Here is an 18694-nt window from a genome sequence, read left to right as displayed (position 1 = left end):
ACATTCACAGAGACTTATCTCTTCTGGTGTTAATGTAAATAAAACCCTAATTTGATGTGTGGAACAATAAAGTCTTATTAGGCAAATGATACTCAAATATATATGTATTTAGGTAGAAAAAAACATCTATGTGGTCTAGCTTTCCAGACATCGTTCAATACAGAGAAACGTGTTAAGGAAAAGAATGATCCCAAAGACATAATAATGACTCAACGTTATCAGGAATCTGACTTAGTGGGAAGGATGCATTTGTTCCCTGCTGGAGATGCTCCCACATATCAAGCAATATCGACAGAATGAGAAAAAATATCCTCTTCATCTATTTAGACACACCATAAAAATGCTTCAGGCAAAAAACATAAATATGCAAACTCTTCATTAGGTAATTCAGCCCTATTGATTTGAAACCTTGAGAGTTTGTGGATTTCTATTGAACATTCCAAAAAATGGACTCTGTCCAGACTGCCAAGTGAGAGTTAACTGGGGTGAACAAGAAACAAAGTGGTCGATATCTGGATAAATATTGAAGCATGTTACCTTTTCGGGTCCATGCACTCACTGAGGTTGACCATGCGTGGTCCCATGGCACCATTTGCATTCTTCTCCCAGCCCACGCTCTTTGGACAACCTGTAAAAAGGTACTTTAAATGACGTGGCACATAAGTCATCCATACATTTAAATGATAACGGGGGCAGGTTGTGTTTGCTCAGTATTATTTAAAATTAATAAAAAGTTTACAAAACTATCATTATCTAAAAGTTTCAACATTTTAAAACTCACAGAGAGAGCACAGACCTCCACCAAGCAGCTCATTTCCACCCATATTGTTGTGATCTTCACATAATATCATTTACTTAAAATACAAATTTACTTTTTTCCAGTTGAAATATTAACAATTGTTCTTCTCAGTATTTTTATTCCCATCTTGGGATCAATAAAGTATATCTCAAGTATCTGCCTAATCTATTTTAGTCAAATTAATCCATTTGGACAATGGGTGACAGAGGCATTCCAGGGCATGAAGAGCAGAAAATTAGCTTTTTTTTTTCTTTTTTTTTTAATTATTTTGCTAACTGTAAGAACGATTAATGCTGACAATCACATACATTCATTAAAATTGGAAGATGTTACCTTTAAATAAAGTTATATTGCTCAAAAGCAGCATGGAGTCAGATTGAACATATTTCTTTAGCTCCCCCAAGTGGTGAAATTGCAATGTCATTAAATAATTGGCACTGTTGCCATATACTGCATATACGTTTTCTAAAAAAAACAATACGTGACTATCTTTATGGTAGCTTCAAAAAGTCTCTGATGACTTCATAAGAAAACATTGAATCTGACCCACTGCTGGTACGTATTGTTGCTTTTAATGCTTTTGTTTTTTACTTTTCACATTTATCAAAGAGCTTTTAAACTATGTTTTAACTCTTTGACTTGATTTCCAGCATGAGTACCATTTTTTTGTAGATACATTCATTACAATTATGATCAATCCATCTCTCTCAATATATAATTTAAGTCTCAAGTATAGAAATCTTTGATTCCCTGCAGCTATTAAAGTACTGACAAGCTCAGAGTGCTGCATCTGAGAGGCTGAGCTATTACACAAGCTAAAATGTTATTCATAAACATTCAGATAATTATTAGCTTGGCTAAGCAGGCCAGGGAGTGATGCCTCAGCTGAACCTTTAAAGGGGTTTCACAAGATTGTTCTGCATATTCTTCTGGTGTTATTTCCATTCTAATGAATTTTACGGCCATTTCACATTATAGTTGAATGACTGCAAAATCTGAGATTAGGTTGGTTCATTGGCAAGAAGACACATTTTCGCACTAAGATTGATGAATGCACCTGTGGAAAGAATGATAATTACCAGCGTTAATGGGAAGTTCCGGTAGTTTGACCCGAAAAATGACGCTTTGCCGAATGGAACGAATCCCTTGCAGTGTTCTGTCTCGGAAACACAGCACCTCCACAGTGTCCATCTTAACAGACCTGTTTTTGGCAGAAATATAAACGCAATAAAGCAGATTTCATAAACGGCTCAACATTTACAAGACTGAAATCCGACAAGGGAGTTAAATGAAACTGTGAATTTAATAGATTATCAGAAAGATGGAGAGAATGATTTTTAATGAGCACTATTAAACATCCCAGCTTCAACTAATTGAAACAATTCCACTTAATGACAACATTCAGATGAAAGAATGAAAACCCAGCGAGACATTGTTATGCCACAATTACAGCTTCTTTGTTAAATGCACCCATATGTGGGTTGGAAGTAAGTAAGTAAGTAAGTAATATTTATTTATATAGCGCTTTTCGAGACCAGGGTCACAAGTAAGTTGCATCTGATATTTACAGTCACCCTGAGAGTGATGATTAACAGAGGGTTCTCTGTAATCACAGTGATTTATTGCTCAAATGTTTGTTGGTACATGAATGAACATTTAATTGCAGAGGAAGTTGATACAATTGTTAAAATCAAAACTATATAGGAATCAGCATGACTTCCTTACTTATTAATTTGGTTGGAATAAGATCTGGCCTTAATTACTCTTCATTACTTAGATTGCTTATTGATTTGAGGGTTTCTTAAATAGATCTTGGACCTCTATTGTACTCATCAGTATGCGTCTGTAAAAAACTATCTTTTCATTTTAATATTTACATTAGAAATTGTGATTAAGCTCCACCCACTGAAAACACTTGGTTTTCCTGGAGATTATATCTTGTTTACCACAACCACACCCACTCTGCTGTAGTTGGTCAAGAATTGAGGTTTGTCATAGTGCGTCATCAACCCGGAAGTCTCCACCTCGTTGTTTAAACAAAGCGGGGCGTGATTACAGCTGGCTGGAGGAGAAGTGAAGCCATTATTATGTTAACCCTCGTAACCTCTCATTTGCTGGGATTTCCGACAGTGGAGAACTTTATAAAGTAATAAGTTCAAAACATGGTCATGATGAGGGAATTACTGTATCTTGGAGAGGAAGACTTCAACATTTGAAACATGTGAGTGAGTCAGGAGAGTTGGGTTTTTATATTAGTTGATCTTAAATATATCAGACAATTTAAACATGAAGCAAAATGGAATTTCAAGAATGTTCTGGGAAATTATACATCAGTTATTGGTGCAATTCTTACACAACTCTATTCTCTTCCTCAACAGGTCTTGAATTTTCGGAGCAGCTTGATCAAACAAGGTATAAAATGTAAGACACAATTTAAGATTTGATTTAATGTATGGTTTACATAAGTCATCTTCAAACTGCTGCCTGATGAAAGAAAACATAAAATTATTTTATATTTCTTTTTTCAAGAATAAATTAAAATGACTTGTCTCAAGATGCTTTTTCTTTTGATTTTGAAAAAGAGTGTTGCTGCGATGGCATAATTTCTAAGCACCATTGCTAAATACAACATTTAAGCATATTTAAAGACAAAGGAAATAACAATAAAGTCAAAATATTACATCGTTTCGCTTCAATTTTTCCTGCAAGTTCAAGGTTCGTATTCTTCATTCTTTTGTTTTACTCTCTTTAGGCTTGATGTCAGCCAAAGGTCTCAGAGTATAATGTGGCCCCTTAGGAAATGCAATTGTTTACCTCTAGATTATCAAGTCCGACACAAAGACAGGGAGCAAAATTAGAAATGTCAGCGTTAAAGACGCAGAGGTTGTCATTGGGAGTGACTACAGAGGACAAGATGAAAAATGAGTGTGTCAGAGGGAAATCTATGTGGAGAGAAAGTTAGGAAGCACAGATGGTTTGGACGTGTGATGAGGAGAGACTAAGGGGGTGATCAGGACATGCAAGAAAGGTAGGCCTGTGTTCAAAATGTCATCATAGTTTTGAAAAGGACATTTATAAAGATTTTATTTTATTAGTGGATGGTGAAATCACTTGAAACTGTGTGAGCTGTCATTAGAGAGTAAAGGATGTTAGCGATACACTGTAATGGAGAAGGTTGCTCATTCAATCTGTACAGTTTAGGATTACGCCGTCACCATTGGCTACCATGCCCTACACCTGCACATTAAAAAACTCATACAAAGGTGGATAACAATTAATTGAAGGAATGAGTCTTTAAAATGAAAAAATATATCAAAATGAATATCTCAAGAAAGAGGAGGCTGACTGATATATTTAATGGAAAGTGATTCTGAGTCAATAAAATACTAATGAAAATCCTTTTTAGTCATTAATTATGAGTAATTAATAAGACTTCATGGCTAATGATCAAACCATCATTTATACATTTTGACATTCATGCTTATCAGCTCTAAATGTAACTATAACCTTCATTATCAACCTGAAATCACGACGGTTCCTTTTTATTTGTTTCTATGTGGCATCTCTTGATGTCCTTTTGATGGGAAATTTTTTCTTATTTAATTCTTATTCAAATGAGCTCAGAAAATGTTGCAAGAGACGTCAGTACCGTTGGTGTGCTAGAAGGACCAGCAAGTTTCTCAAAGGCCAGCCAGGATGTTGGGGCAGAGTGCAAGGGTCATAAACACCAACAGTGACCTAAATGACAAAAAGAAAAGTCAAATTAAGTTTCAGATTATTGATGTAGATGAGTTGATGAAGGTCATTTTACCTTGTCTGTGGCAAAAGTGTCCCACTCATCAAATGAGGCCATTTTGATGCCATCCTCTGTGTATTTCAGAAGGAAATAAGACAGAGCTGTGGTGTTCCTCTTGGTACACAGACCGTCATATGCTTCCTGCAAGGCTGCAATCTAATTTAAATAAGATTTTTTAAAAATTCACAATCAGAAACGGTAAATACTGCAGTTAATAAACAAAACCATTTTAATTACTTAAGGTGAAATATAAACCAGATAAACTTTCATAAAGAGTTAAAAAATAATCTAAATAAAAACAAGGCCCGTCTCTAGCCCTTATATCATTGAAATTACCCATTTTATTTTCCTGACAAAATAATTACATTGGTGAAGAAAAAAAAGAGCGTTACCTTTTTTAAAAAAGGTAAATAAATGACATTTTAGTCACATTTTCTGTGGATTTTTGGCATGCATAAAAATTTGATTACATATCGATAACAACTTAGTATCATGTTATGGAGACGGACACAACATCTTTATTAAATCCATTATAGAGAAATAGTACCTGTTTTTCAGAGAAGACTTGTTCTATGACTGACGGCTGCTGGACGATTTTAATTCCCTCCGGGAAGCAAAGTGCAGGGAAGCAGAACCAATAGTAGAAGTGATACTTCTTTAAGTCCTAGGAAAGATGTACAGAGAATATAAAAAACAGCTTAATGAAGTCTGTGAATTGATTATATGTGTTACTTACTGCAAATGTCAGCAGAATGAATCTGCACAGGACAGAAGGGTCTTTGAGGGCAGCCCCAGATTGAATGGCTTCCCATATCTGCAAAACAAACGTGAAACAAAAACTTCTGATAAATTCAAGTCACTTATAATAACATTTAAATATATTGTAAAAATAAAATAAAATGCTGCTCACCTGCTCGGCCTCTTTCTCCAGCAGTGCTTTCTTATCTGTGGTCTTGAAGGCATCACGTGTGTTGGTGTTGTACAGCTTTCCAATAGCTGGACAACAATGAACAGGCGTCGCACCATCTCTAAGCAACAATGCCATCATTAGTTTGCAGTTGTCGTAAAGCGAATATATTCCCACTTTATCACTCCCTTTCTCAAGTTACAGTCCAAACATATTTCTAATGAATCATCAAAGGATGCTTCGATGCACTGCTAGGCACACAAATACCAATTCACTTCACTTAAAACACAGAAGCCTCTTCCTTTTAAAAAAAAAAACATTTTTGGTCCAGATATATTTAGTGCTTTGAAAATTCTATCATCATTGATCTAAACAACAGAAAAGAAGACAGAAAAATACATGCTGTGCATCAAAACTCACACGTCAAACGCATTGAACTCCAAAGTAAGACGGGTTGGCAAACCATCTGGATCCCCTGTTGAGCAAAAGAAGATGTTGAAGAATTTGTCAACTTATACAAGTTATTTGCTTACAGCTAAGATTGCAGGATCATTTGATGAGACTGGTTTAGTTTGCATTCAGTCCATTTCATGAATAATCAAAGGTTTAAGATACATCAGAATGTTTTTGGTATTTGGAAACGTAAATTAAAGTGTTCTGAAAGAAGTATTGGACGTTCAATGTGATTATAACATTTAACAAAAATGTTAAGAGCTTAAACATACATAGGTGTATATATATATATATATATATACACAGTGCCTTGCGAAAGTATTCGGCCCCCTTGAACCTTTCAACATTTCGCCACATTTCAGGCTTCAAACATAAAGATATAAAATTTTAATTTTTTGTCATGAATCAACAACAAGTGGGACACAATCGTGAAGTGGAACGAAATTTATTGGATAATTTAAACTTTAACAAATAAAAAAATGAAAAGTGGGGCGTGCAATATTATTCGGCCCCCTTGCGCTAATACTTTGTAGCGCCACCTTTTGCTGAAATTACAGCTGCAAGTCGCTTGGGGTATGTCTCTATCAGTTTTGCACATCGAGAGACTGGAATTCTTGCCCATTCTTCCTTGCAAAACAGCTCGAGCTCAGTGAGGTTGGATGGAGAGCGTTTGTGAACAGCAGTCTTCAGCTCTTTCCACAGATTCTCGATTGGATTCAGGTCTGGACTTTGACTTGGCCATTCTAACACCTGGATACGTCTATTTGTGAACCATTCCATTGTAGATTTGGCTTTATGTTTTGGATCATTGTCCTGTTGGAAGATAAATCTCCGTCCCAGTCTCAGGTCTTTTGCAGACTCCAACAGGTTTTCTTCCAGAATGGTCCTGTATTTGGCTCCATCCATCTTCCCATCAATTTTAGCCATCTTCCCTGTCCCTGCTGAAGAAAAGCAGGCCCAAACCATGATTCTGCCACCACCATGTTTGACAGTGGGGATGGTGTGTTCAGGGTGATGAGCTGTGTTGCTTTTACGCCAAACATATCGTTTTGCATTGTGGCCAAAAAGTTCGATTTTGGTTTCATCTGACCAGAGCACCTTCTTCCACATGTTTGGTGTGTCTCCCAGGTGGCTTGTGGCTTTAAACGAGACTTTTTATGGATATCTTTGAGAAATGGCTTTCTTCATGCCACTCTTCCATAAAGGCCGGATTTGTGCAGTGCACGACTGATTGTTGTCCTATGGACAGACTCTCCCACCTCAGCTGTAGTTATCTGCAGTTCATCCAGAGTGATCATGGGCCTCTTGGCTGCATCTCTGATCAGTCTTCTCCTTGTTTGAGATGAAAGTTTGGAGGTACGGCCGGGTCTTGGTAGATTTGCAGTGGTCTGATACTCCTTCCATTTCAATATAATTGCTTGCACAGTGCTCCTTGAGATGTTTAAAGCTTGGGAAATCTTTTTGTATCCAAATCCGGCTTTAAACTTCTCCACAACAGTATCTCGGACCTGCCTGGTGTGTTCCTTTGTCTTCATGGTTCTCTCTGCGCTTTAAACAGAACCCTGAGACTATCAAAGAGCAGGTGCATTTATACGGAGACTTGATTACACACAGGTGCATTCTATTTATCATCATCAGTCATTTAGGACAACATTGGATCATTCAAAGATCCTCACTGAACTTCTGGAGTGAGTTTGCTGCACTGAAAGTAAAGGGGCCGAATAATATTGCACGCCCCACTTTTCAATTTTTTATTTGTTAAAAAAGTTTAAATTATCCAATAAATTTCGTTCAACTTCACGATTGTGTCCCACTTGTTGTTGATTCATGACAAAAAATTAAAATTTTATATCTTTATGTTTGAAGCCTGAAATGTGGCGAAATGTTGAAAGGTTCAAGGGGGCCGAATACTTTCGCAAGGCACTGTATATATAAATAAATATATATATATATATATATGTATCGAGTATCTCCATACTGTACATGTATATTTACTGTCTTCATTCCTATCCTGTTGCAATAGGATCAACTTCGTGGAAAAACAGTGTTATATATACACTACAAAAAATAATTGGAATTAAATAATAACTATTAACTTAAGAGATTCAATTCTGGTTTTACTGGAAGAAGGATACAGTGTTGAACTCTGGCAGGCGACAAGTGTACTTGATAAGTTTCTACTGCAGTATTATATGTTGTTGTTGTTTTTTAAATCGTAGTGAAGGGTCAATTAAGTTTAAATTTAAATTATACAAGTTATGTACTAAATAATTAAATTACAAAAAGTAATAATAATAGTGTTTCAGTTGTGGTTTCTAATAGAGGAGATGAATTAATATTTGCCACCATGTAACAGATAAGGAAAGAGAAATGAGAATAAGTGCTTTGGAAAAGGATATTTTCTCACCATTGTAATAGTACCCTTTGATGCATTTAGGACTCTCATCCAATCTGTAGTCGTTGAGCTTCTTCTGGGTAAGTTGATGCCAGAATCCAGCCTCCAGAGCACTACTGAATGGAGCAAACTGAAGCCTGGTGTCTTCCAAGGACGAGGCCCCGGCTTCATTGCCGTCACCTGACATCGCAACTTCCTTAATCCTTTCTCACTGTTCAATTGTATTTCATAACATTAGATTGTTTATTTAAACTGTATCAAAGCAAATACACATTAATAAGTACATTCATTTCTTTTAAAAGGTGACAAGACTTTTTGCAACATTTACATTACATGTTAACTTCTGTTCATTCCCCCAAAACAAGGAACTTGTAAAGTGGAATAGAAGGAGACAGTAAGGACATCCTGGAAAGATAGCCAGTAGATCACAGGGAACAGACAACCACTCACAAACTCGCAGACTATAACGAACTGGTTACTTGTCCATATCCATGCCTAGTGTGCATATTTTCGTATGAATATTGCTTTTTAAAAATAGCATGACATTATACTATAAAGTGTAATGTTTTCATTCTCTCAGCTTTAGCAGCAGAGGTAACAAAAATAACACAAGTCCATATAATCCTCGCATACATAAACATCACCCACTACCGACGTATCGCTCAAAATATGACATGTGATGCTTAAGAAAAGACAAAAATGTCATTTTTTAAAAACTCACCGAAAGCGACTTCCTGGTTGATTACGCGAGCACGGAAGATGTCAACAGTGCAAAGCAGTCTGGGTAAATGTTAGCAGTCCGGTTAGCTTAGCTGAAATCGATCTCTATACTTCAAGGAGCCATGAGCATCGAATAAAAAATGAAGAACACGAACATAAACAAGAAGGCACACACGGCGAAACAGGAGAAGACGGAGAGGAATTTATAAGCGCCGTTTCCTTTCATTTCGAAGTAAAAAACTCTGTTCACATGTTTAGCAGCCCAGCTTCCGTGTCAGGTCACTTTATATGTGACGTAGGGGCCGCGCGAGAGATTACGAGCACTTTGTGATGCAGTAAATGTATAGCGAAAATATTTGGTTCGAGGTAAAATGAAAAATGTGTTGGTTAATCCATGAATTGTTGCGATTGATCAACGCGGTGAACAACCAGTCTGTTGGGTCTGTGACGAGGCTCCGTCACACCATTCCGGAAAATATGTCTGGTATGTGGGTCAAGAAATACGAAAAGATCATTTTATCTTCTTTAAATTGTACTTAAAAAATACTTTGCAAATATTTTTGTTGGTGTGTACAATTGAGAGATGGTCATAATATATTCCATAAAAATAAAATAAAATAAACTTGAGAAAATACGAGTGGCATGAGCAACTTCTTTCTTTATAATTTGGGTGTATTTATAGATTGAAAAAAAAAGGGTATATATGACACAACCATAATTATATGAGTAAGTAAGTAAGTTTGCAGTGACTGTTATAAGGGGCCTTTTAGCAAAAATAAAGAAGCAAAAGCCTAAATATGTTGTCAAAATTTAAATTAAAAAAAGCTACAGAAGTAATCTAATAAGTAAAGCTAAAGGTGCTAAACTTGTGGTTGGATTGTATAATATATTTTTTTTTTTTTCCAATATGAAAGTACTTTTTCCCTGAGTATCTTTTATATTCACTCAAATCTTACTGTGGGACAATACTTACAAAATGACAAAAACGGAGGACAAAGGTCCAAAAACAAAAATTATATAATCATATCATGAGTTGAACTAGTAATGATTAATAAAAATGTATACAAAATAAAATTTCCGTGTAGGGTCCCATTCATGCATTTTCAAATGGTTCTGAAGTGAGTCAACTGGACTGTGTAGTGTTGCAGAAAAGTAAGAACCCTCCTCAGAGACATACAAGACTTGTCAAACAAGATCTCACCAACATCTATAAGAAGAAGGTAATCAACCCATTTCAACAACTGGAAAAAAAGGGGTGATTGAACGAACATTGTATTAGATATTAAACCCCGTAGAGGGCTGCCCTGTGCATGTATGGATTTACAAAATATCAAGAAAATCGCTCCCGTAAAACCTTAAGTCAGTAGCACATATTTATAAGTTCTCCTGTCATTCTGGCTAATGTATACACGGAGGAGGTAGAGAACAATGTTCTAACTTCCTTTAAGGGACAAGCACCAAGCTACTGGTTCAGATAACTTGAGGCCTCCACGAAGATGTCAAGGATAATGTCTTAGCCTTTCTGTTCTGCACAGTTAACTTGGGAGGCAGACATGTGCCTCAATGTGAAATCGCAAAGAAAACCCACAAAAACAGATCAATATTTACTCTTTGATTCGCAGCACCACCTTCTAGCACAAACTGTTGCTGTGTCTCAAATCGCATACTAGCGTACTCAAAGTTAGTATTTTTAGTAAGTAAGTAATATTTATTTATATAGCGCTTTTCGAGACCAGTGCGTTAGTGCGTCTCAATTGGCGTACTAACACGCCCACAAAACTGAGTATGGTTCGATGGACACTAACAACCCTAAAAAGCCGCCATCTTAATGACGTTTTAAACGTAATTTACGTCATATATATATGCATATATATTCATATACTTACAGGTGCATTTTCAGCAGCAGTAGAAGGATGACACGTCTTCGGTGCTGATACCAGCTTAAATATCTCGCGAATATTTTGATTCTCATATTTTTTCTTTATTTCTTTTTCCAAAGTTTCAAAACGCGCTGCCAGCAGGTGTCGATAGCGTTCCAACAGCTGGTTGCAACATCGTTAAATAGAAGTAGAAGAAGAAGCTGTCATGTGATTTCCGGTTAGTGTGTAGCAGCAGAGTTTGATTTGAGACATACTATCTGTGGAGAATTTGCGTACTAGTTAGTACGTACACTAAACTGATGCATACTAACTTCTAGTATACTAAGAGTAGTATGCGATTTGAGACACAGCATTTGTGTCATCAGGACGCTTAACTACCGGGCTGAGAGTGTCCCCACAAGAAAGGAAGCCAAGGTTAAAGAGCATCACCATGTTGGAAAAGCCCCTCGCCACATGTGGATGCCCTAAGTGGGCCTTTTTTTGTAAACAAAAAGAAGAGGAATGACAGAACTAAACAAGGAAGAGAAACTGAAGGACCTTGTAATACCTTACATTCAGTATCTGAGAAACTAAAGACGATCTTTGACAAATACCATGAAAGGTGAGATGTCTTCAAAAAACTACACAGTTCAGTTGAGTCACAAACTGTAATTGTTAGTTTCTACATGATCTGGTCTTCATGAGGGCCACAATAAAATACTGTCATACATATGTTCCTACAGAAAACACATCATTGTCACGTATTAATTATCACACAGTTAGATTTTTGATTGACATCATTTATGTTGTCCCTCCTGAATGTTCGTTCCTCAGTGGCTTTCTAAAACGTGATTGACATGTTTTTTTCCACCAAATCTCTGACTGACTGCGTGCAGCGGGTACATGATGGGGTCGCCACAGTTCATCTGGATGTGTCGAGGAAAGCGCAGCAGGGGTCTGTTCAAGCACATAGTCGTTGCTACAAGTCTCTTCCAGCGACGCATGATGTCTGAACTCTGAGCAGAATTGAGAGCACTTTGTCGCACATTTAATCCCAATTAAGAATGTATTGAACTGATGAATAGTGTTTTATTTCACTTAAGTGTATGTTCCAACTAAAAGCATTGTTCTGTATATTTTACAGCAGATGCAGCCATTTTTTTGTTGTTGCCATGGTAACAGGTAGTCTGACATTCGTCAATTCATCCAGGATTTGTTTAGTTTCTTACCATTTCCTTACACTGCTTCCATTTACCCGAACAAAGTTTTGTTTGTTTGTGTTTAAAGGGACAAATAAAGGATTATCTTTCTTGTATTGTGTGTTTTTCTTCTTCATTTGTCAACTCATGGACTGAAGTTCTCTTAGCTCCATATTACTTGGTGTGCCGGAACCTTGGCTCTCTCCGTGATGTTGACATTTCTGGTTCCAGTGAGATCAAAACTTATCTCACTCCTCCTCCTCGAAAGCCCACACGGTTCCAGGCAGTGACTCACACTTGGCTTTTAGTTTGTTTGACAACAATGAGAAAAATAGTGCTGGAATTGCAGCTGCTGTTTTAAATATGCAATTTCAATCAGAAAAATAAACGAGGCATTTTTGAAATCCATTCACTATTTGGGATGGTAGGTTTGTGGAGTTTATCCAAGCTAACTAGGGAAAGAGGCATGAGACACCTGTGTGAAGTGCAACATGATTGTAATTTGATATATTTGATATATAGTATTTTAAAATGAGCCATTAAATGAAACTAAGGTTGGGAAAAAAGTGCTTTATTTGAAAACAGAATATCTTCATTACGCCTTGCATTATCTGAAAAAAAAGGAACAGGAGACATAAAAGACAATCATAATTTCTTACATTAAAATCGGTTCGATTATCAACTAAAATGAATAAACCAGAAACAAACTTGTTGCTAAGCATTGAAAAATATGATATGAAATTAAAAATTAAATATAAATACTTACAGTTTTTATTAATGTAATGAATATTTTTTTCCGTCACAGTTGTCGTAACTCATGCTATACTTTGTTCCGAAAAACTTTCATGTCATTTCATAAGCTCTTGAAATAGTGAAATTTGGTCAAAATGTATTAAAAGGGTCAGAACTGTAAATTGTACTTTGCACCCCATAGCACCTAAAGAAGCATTTGTTACATATTTATATCTTTCTTCATATTTTTCGTCATGCTTAGTTTAATTTTAAACTCATGCCTGTGAGCGTTACATGACCAACAAACTGCTTTACAGCGATGGCTCAGAGACAGGGTTTTCATATGAAGTAGTTTCTTCAAACCACAAACCTACACAACAAGAACCTTTATTTTGTTATGTAAAAAGTGAATAAACAGTGATCTAAAAACTGCACAGAGAAGCTATGAAATAACATTTACAATGTTCTGACACTGGGGAGAGCAAGAAAAACAATGTTATGAATTGGGGCTTTAACAGACAGTTGACATCAGTCATCACATGCAGGTTGACATTATTTTTATTTGTTGCTTTCGGTAGTAAAATAGAGTCTATTAAGCTTAACCAAATAAACCACACAACAGATTTGAAAGCTTTTTTTTTTCTTAAAGGGCAACAAATGTGTTGATTTAAGTGTGTCTTAAATAGATCTGGGACCTCTATTGTACTCATCAGTATGTGTCACTTTTAACTGAAATATTACATTAGAAAATTATCTTAAGCCCCGCCCACTGAAAACTTTTTGTTTTACTTGATATTAAATCTTGTCTACCATAACCACGCCCATTCTGCTGCGATTGGTCAAACATCAGGGTCTGTCACCACTTGTCGTCAATCCCGGAAGCTTTTGAAGATTATAATTGACTGTTTTTAAAAGTTATTTAAGTCTCGGATAGAAATGGTCTGATCAGGTACAGGGTGGTCAATCTGCTCTATGAAAAACAATGTTAGTCTTTTTAATGTAAAGAAGAAATGGCACCGGTTTCATACAATGACCCATAACACTTTTTTTTGTTTGTTTTTATTTGTATATGTGATACTGGATAAGCATGTGCAATTCTGAAGTCATTTGGATTTTTGTTTTTTACAGAAAAAAGACAAGTCAAAATGGAATATGCAGAATGTTTTTGAAAACACGTTTAAAGTTCCTGTTGCACAGTGGGTATATGAAAGGGTTGAGGGTGGAGTTCATGTACCCGAGCCAGATGGTGAACATGTGGAGGTCGTGGTGCACACACTTCCTGCAGACGGCCATGACCATGAACGTTATGAAGTAAGGAATCCAGCACAGCAGGAACGCAGCGATGATGAAGCCCAACTGTTTGGCAGCCTTGTGCTCCTTGTGGATCCTCAGACTTTGGATTCGCTGACGCGAAAGTTCAATGAACCTTTGCCACGTCTGCTTCAGTGTCACCTCATTAGCGGTGTCCTCTTCGACGTCTCTGAGATCCCTCTCTGGCCACGGCAGGGTCTGCCTGTCAAAGTCCTTGAGCAGCACAGATGGGTACGTCTGCATGTCTTGCACCTGGGTAATGTCACAGATATCCTCGGGTGATTTGGTGGTTTTGACGTCATCCGAACATTGTTGAGGTTTGTTTTTAATAATGACTTCCGAACAGGCGTCTTGAGGCACCTGTGGTTGAGTTGCAATATCTGTCTTTGTTCCCACACAGGATTTCTTCACTGCCTTAAGTTGCTTTGTTGTCATGGTGAGGAATGACGTCTGCTGGTTTTGTGCGCCGGAATCTCTGTGAGATCTGGAGGGAGCACTTTTCCTTTTAGCAACATCCTGCAGAAAATAAGTCTGATCGAGTGTGTTCTGGTCGAGCAGATGCTCCTTTTTAGAAAGTTTCAGCGGAAGCTGACAGCTCTTTTTGGGTGAGTTGGATGCGTTTCTATCACCCGCCATTTGTTCATTTTCATTTTCCTCGAATGAATCAGTGGGGTGAATGATCCTTTCTCTGTCCCGGAGATGTTGCCTCACTGCCAAGTAGATGTAGGAGTAAAACCACAACATCAGAATGGAGGGAACATAAAAATTGAATACCGCTGTTACGACCTTAAACCATGTGACGAAGCGGAAGTCGGTGTCACACTGGTTTTCCTCCTCCGGTTTGGGGTCAACATTAGTGAAGGAACGCCATCCCAGAATAGGAATGATCCACATCACTGACAGCAGCCATGCTCCGGAGATCATTGCACTTGCTTTTCTTCTGGTTCGGTGCTTTAGATACTTCAGCGGCTGTTTGACGGAGCGATACCGGTCCAAACAGAGAATAAACAAGCTAAAGATGGAGGCGGTGCTCGCCACGTAGTCCATGATGAGCCAAAACTGGCAAACGGCCCGACCTAGCCGCCACTGGTCGTCCAATAGATACACCAGGTTAAGAGGCATCACGGTGGCGCCCACGATCAAATCCGCCAAAGACAGGCTGACAATGTAGAGGTTTCCCACCGTGTGCAGGCTCTTCTCCTTTTTCACAGCATAGAGCACCAGCAGGTTCATGAAGACGGTGAGGAGGGAGAGGAAGCCTAGTGTGACTCCCAGCAGGGATTTGTGAATGTGTACATGTGGCGAGAAAGTGGGACTAATCCTTGTCGAATTGTTATTGCAAGGACCACAACAGCTGTCATTGGCGTTTGCGGTGAGCTGTGGGGGGCACGCGGTGGATGACACACCCAATTCCATCATGATAGGTAGAAAAGACAGCGCTAAACAGTCAGCTCATCCTCAGCGGCTAGATGACTAATCGTCGCACCGATCAATCTCCCCCACTGTGATACATCCTTTTCCTCCTCCCTGTTTTCATATCAGGTCATATTTGTTTTTTTTAAATCCAACAGTCGCTTTATCCCTGAAAAAAAAAGGAAGACAAGTTAGACACATGACGATGTACATCAGTGACAGTGACACAGGTGTTTGTTTGTCAGTGGGTTAAGACCTAAAAATATATATTTTAAGATGATTTTCTTTATGTAGACTAGTCAGAAATATATGTATATTTTTTTGAGAAAGGTACTCTTTAAATATAAGCATTGATACAGCTTTGGTAGACTTGATTAAACTGTAAAAAGGGAAGTTATTTTAAGTGAGAATTCACCCAAATTTCACTAATTTTCTACTCACCCTTATTGAAACAGGCAGAAACTAATGGCCACTTTTCTTAATCCTTCTCGTCCACAAAGACACATCGAATAACATCCAAATAGCTGACTTTCCCTTTTATAATGAAGTATCAACCTGAGAAATTGTTCCAAAAATCTTTTAAAAAAAAGGCCGAAGTTTATGCTACACACAGCGTTTTTGTTTTTGATTGATTAAGGTCTTTATTGACAACAGCACAACGTTTCCACATACATAGACACATCTGCTGCCAAAGGGATGAAAACACAAGAAAGCCCAGGCTTATTCCCATCGTGAGAGAGCGAGAGTGTGTGTATAATGTCAAGGAGAATCAAGTGGGTGTGCCTCCATGCATAAATTGGGGTAGGGAGACAATTCCAAAGTGCTATATCTATAAAAACAACATTAAAAAATGAAAAAAAATATATAATATATCTGAATGTATTTTAAACTACATTTATTTTAAGCCACACAGGAACCAGATTAAAGGATCTCCCCCTGGTGGTATTGTCGTGAACATCACTAACTTTTCAAGTAATCTGGGGCAGCATTATTTTAAAATCCTTTACACCATACATAGTTTAATTTGAGTAACGCACTCCTCAATTCTGAGCCATTTAAGGCTGTCAAAATGTTCTGGGAGGAGGTGAGTTCTGGGGTGCTACTTGAGAATTATTCTTATCAATTTTTTTTTGAGCAGACTGAAGCCTGGTTTTAGGTATTTTGGGGATAGCAGCGTACCAAGAGGAACAGGCATAATCATAGTGACACTGAGCTCCTGATAGGATTTCCAGGGCCCTTCTGTTCAAGAAAGTGGATAGTATAGCTTAAAAACTTGCTGACTTTACTTTTGAAATCACTTTCAGTGCCATTTTTTCTACTGATAATCTGCAGTCCAGAATACATCCCAGATAGGTCACCTCCTCTTTCACTGTGATATCACAATCCCCCAACATTATACTCTAATCTTGGGATCTTGCTAAGTGGTTACTCTAACCTAAAAGGATTGATTCAGTTTTCCCAATATGTAGTGACAGCCTATTGTCCATCAGCCATGAGTTGATTTTACCAAGCTGCAGACTAAAGTGTTTCTCGACCTCCGTTTTTTTTTTGGCCCGATGCGAGGCCAGTATTGCAGCATCATCGGCAAAAACTATTTTCACAGGCTGTTTTTTTATGTCATTTATATAAATCCAAAAGAGCAGAGGCCCTAAGATGCTCCCTTGGGGGACACCGCACTGTAACTCCACTGTGAGACTTCATTGATCTTATTCTGACTGAGTTATGGTAACCCAGAGCTGATTTCTGGATCTTACGAGTACAGAAAATTAAGGAGTGGTCACTTAGCACAAAATCCATAACCCATAATAATTAGAAATTTTGATTTATCTGTCAGAAGCACCAAATCAATTGTAGTACTGGATAATTTAGTTATCCTAGTGGGTACTGCATTAACTGAGTAATGTTAAAATTGGAGCAGAGAATTTGGAGCGCCTTGAAAATGAAGCGGTTCTTATCCCACACATCACACAGTGTTCATAACGCCTGGTAAACACACCTCCTCAGTAACAAAATCATCAGACCTATTAAATACTTCCTCAAGGCGTGAGTAGAAGTCTCTTTGATCAGGGGGTCTAAAACAAAATCCTACTAAAATAGTCCGATCTCACTCTGAAAACCAGGTCTGATCTAATAAATACTCAACTTATACTTATATTTTTGTCTATAACTCCAAAAAGGAACAAATTACTCTGAAATTTCTTCCTGCAGCTATCTTTCCTTATGTTACATTGAAACTTCCCAGACTGGAGGATTGCAAGCATGACGGCTACTTGGATGTCGCAGCGGGATCAATTTAAAGCATAATCCATGGGAAACAAGGTTGAGTCTGTATTAAGATGTCATTCCGATGAGAAGAAAAAGGCTGACAAGATACAGCAAAGTATAACAAGTCTGAAGAGTCTATTTCAGGAGCAGATCCAGCATATATTCAAAACCTGATGCTACTAAATTGTCTGGATGACCTCATAGAGCAGGGGTTTTAAACAAAATCACACAAGGAGCAAAACTATTTTAAAATATAGATTGCTGGCCAAAATAAAATGTATATTTACCAAATGTCTGTAACAGGAAGTATGAGTTTGTATTTTCATTCTTGTAACATTAAAATTCCTTTCATTCATCATCAGTTTAACTCCTTCTGTAACTCTCTGTATAAATATTGATATCCATAATCCCTAATTCTCAAACACTGAAATATTAATAGGTCACCAATGTGAACCTTTATCTACTTTGATTTAGAGCCAACCATCTTCCGGGCCACATAAAATAACTTGCCGACCCAGATATGGCCCCCGAGACCTGTGTTTGATACATTTTTCATAAATGAGATAACTCAGCTTAAACTCAAAAAGCAAATAACAATAGCAAGTGATAAAAACACCAAAAAATAAAGATAAAAATCTACTACAGAATTCTAAGAAGTGGGGTTCTGAAGAATATGTGGTAAAGACCATAGAGAATTTGGGATGTGAAGGTGTATCATAAACTCAAGCCAGGAAAAGTTAAGAAACACTTTTCAATTATTCAGTTTGAAGATGAAGTTAAAAAAAGAAGCCGTTCAGAAAAGCCTGGAATTTATGTAAGTCAAGACAGAAGCTCGCAACATTTGG

General features: G+C 37.4%; 2 protein-coding genes across 2 annotated transcripts in view; both read right to left on the bottom strand.

Annotated features, from left to right (window-relative positions):
- The window catches only part of atg7 (ATG7 autophagy related 7 homolog (S. cerevisiae)), a 50609-nt gene extending 41068 nt beyond the window's left edge, over nucleotides 1-9541 (bottom strand). The window contains exons 1-10 of the mRNA XM_087800986.1: nucleotides 9072-9541; nucleotides 8363-8561; nucleotides 5923-5977; nucleotides 5506-5623; nucleotides 5332-5409; nucleotides 5143-5259; nucleotides 4611-4751; nucleotides 4449-4537; nucleotides 1879-2000; nucleotides 538-628 (exon numbers count right to left, since the gene is read on the bottom strand). Coding sequence (XP_087657112.1) covers nucleotides 538-628; nucleotides 1879-2000; nucleotides 4449-4537; nucleotides 4611-4751; nucleotides 5143-5259; nucleotides 5332-5409; nucleotides 5506-5623; nucleotides 5923-5977; nucleotides 8363-8537 — 986 coding nt within the window. The 5' untranslated portion in view covers nucleotides 8538-8561; nucleotides 9072-9541. The remainder of the gene's footprint in view (nucleotides 1-537; nucleotides 629-1878; nucleotides 2001-4448; nucleotides 4538-4610; nucleotides 4752-5142; nucleotides 5260-5331; nucleotides 5410-5505; nucleotides 5624-5922; nucleotides 5978-8362; nucleotides 8562-9071) is intronic.
- Nucleotides 9542-13375: 3834 nt separating this feature from the next.
- hrh1 (histamine receptor H1) lies at nucleotides 13376-15674 on the bottom strand. The gene has a single exon (XM_087800888.1). It carries the CDS (start codon nucleotides 15588-15590, stop codon nucleotides 14001-14003), a length of 1590 nt encoding a protein of 529 aa, XP_087657014.1. The 5' UTR covers nucleotides 15591-15674; the 3' UTR covers nucleotides 13376-14000.
- Nucleotides 15675-18694: the final 3020 nt, after the last annotated feature.

Source organism: Callionymus lyra, chromosome 10 (assembly GCF_982586985.1).
Source record: "Callionymus lyra chromosome 10, fCalLyr1.hap1.1, whole genome shotgun sequence".
NCBI lineage: Eukaryota > Metazoa > Chordata > Actinopteri > Syngnathiformes > Callionymidae > Callionymus > Callionymus lyra.
This window is presented reverse-complemented; position numbering and strand designations above follow the sequence as displayed.

What these genes read in the sequence shown, in the direction of transcription:
- hrh1 (XM_087800888.1), bottom strand. Translation starts at nt 15,590, where the DNA reads ATGATGGAATTGGGTGTGTCATCCACCGCGTGCCCCCCACAGCTCACC.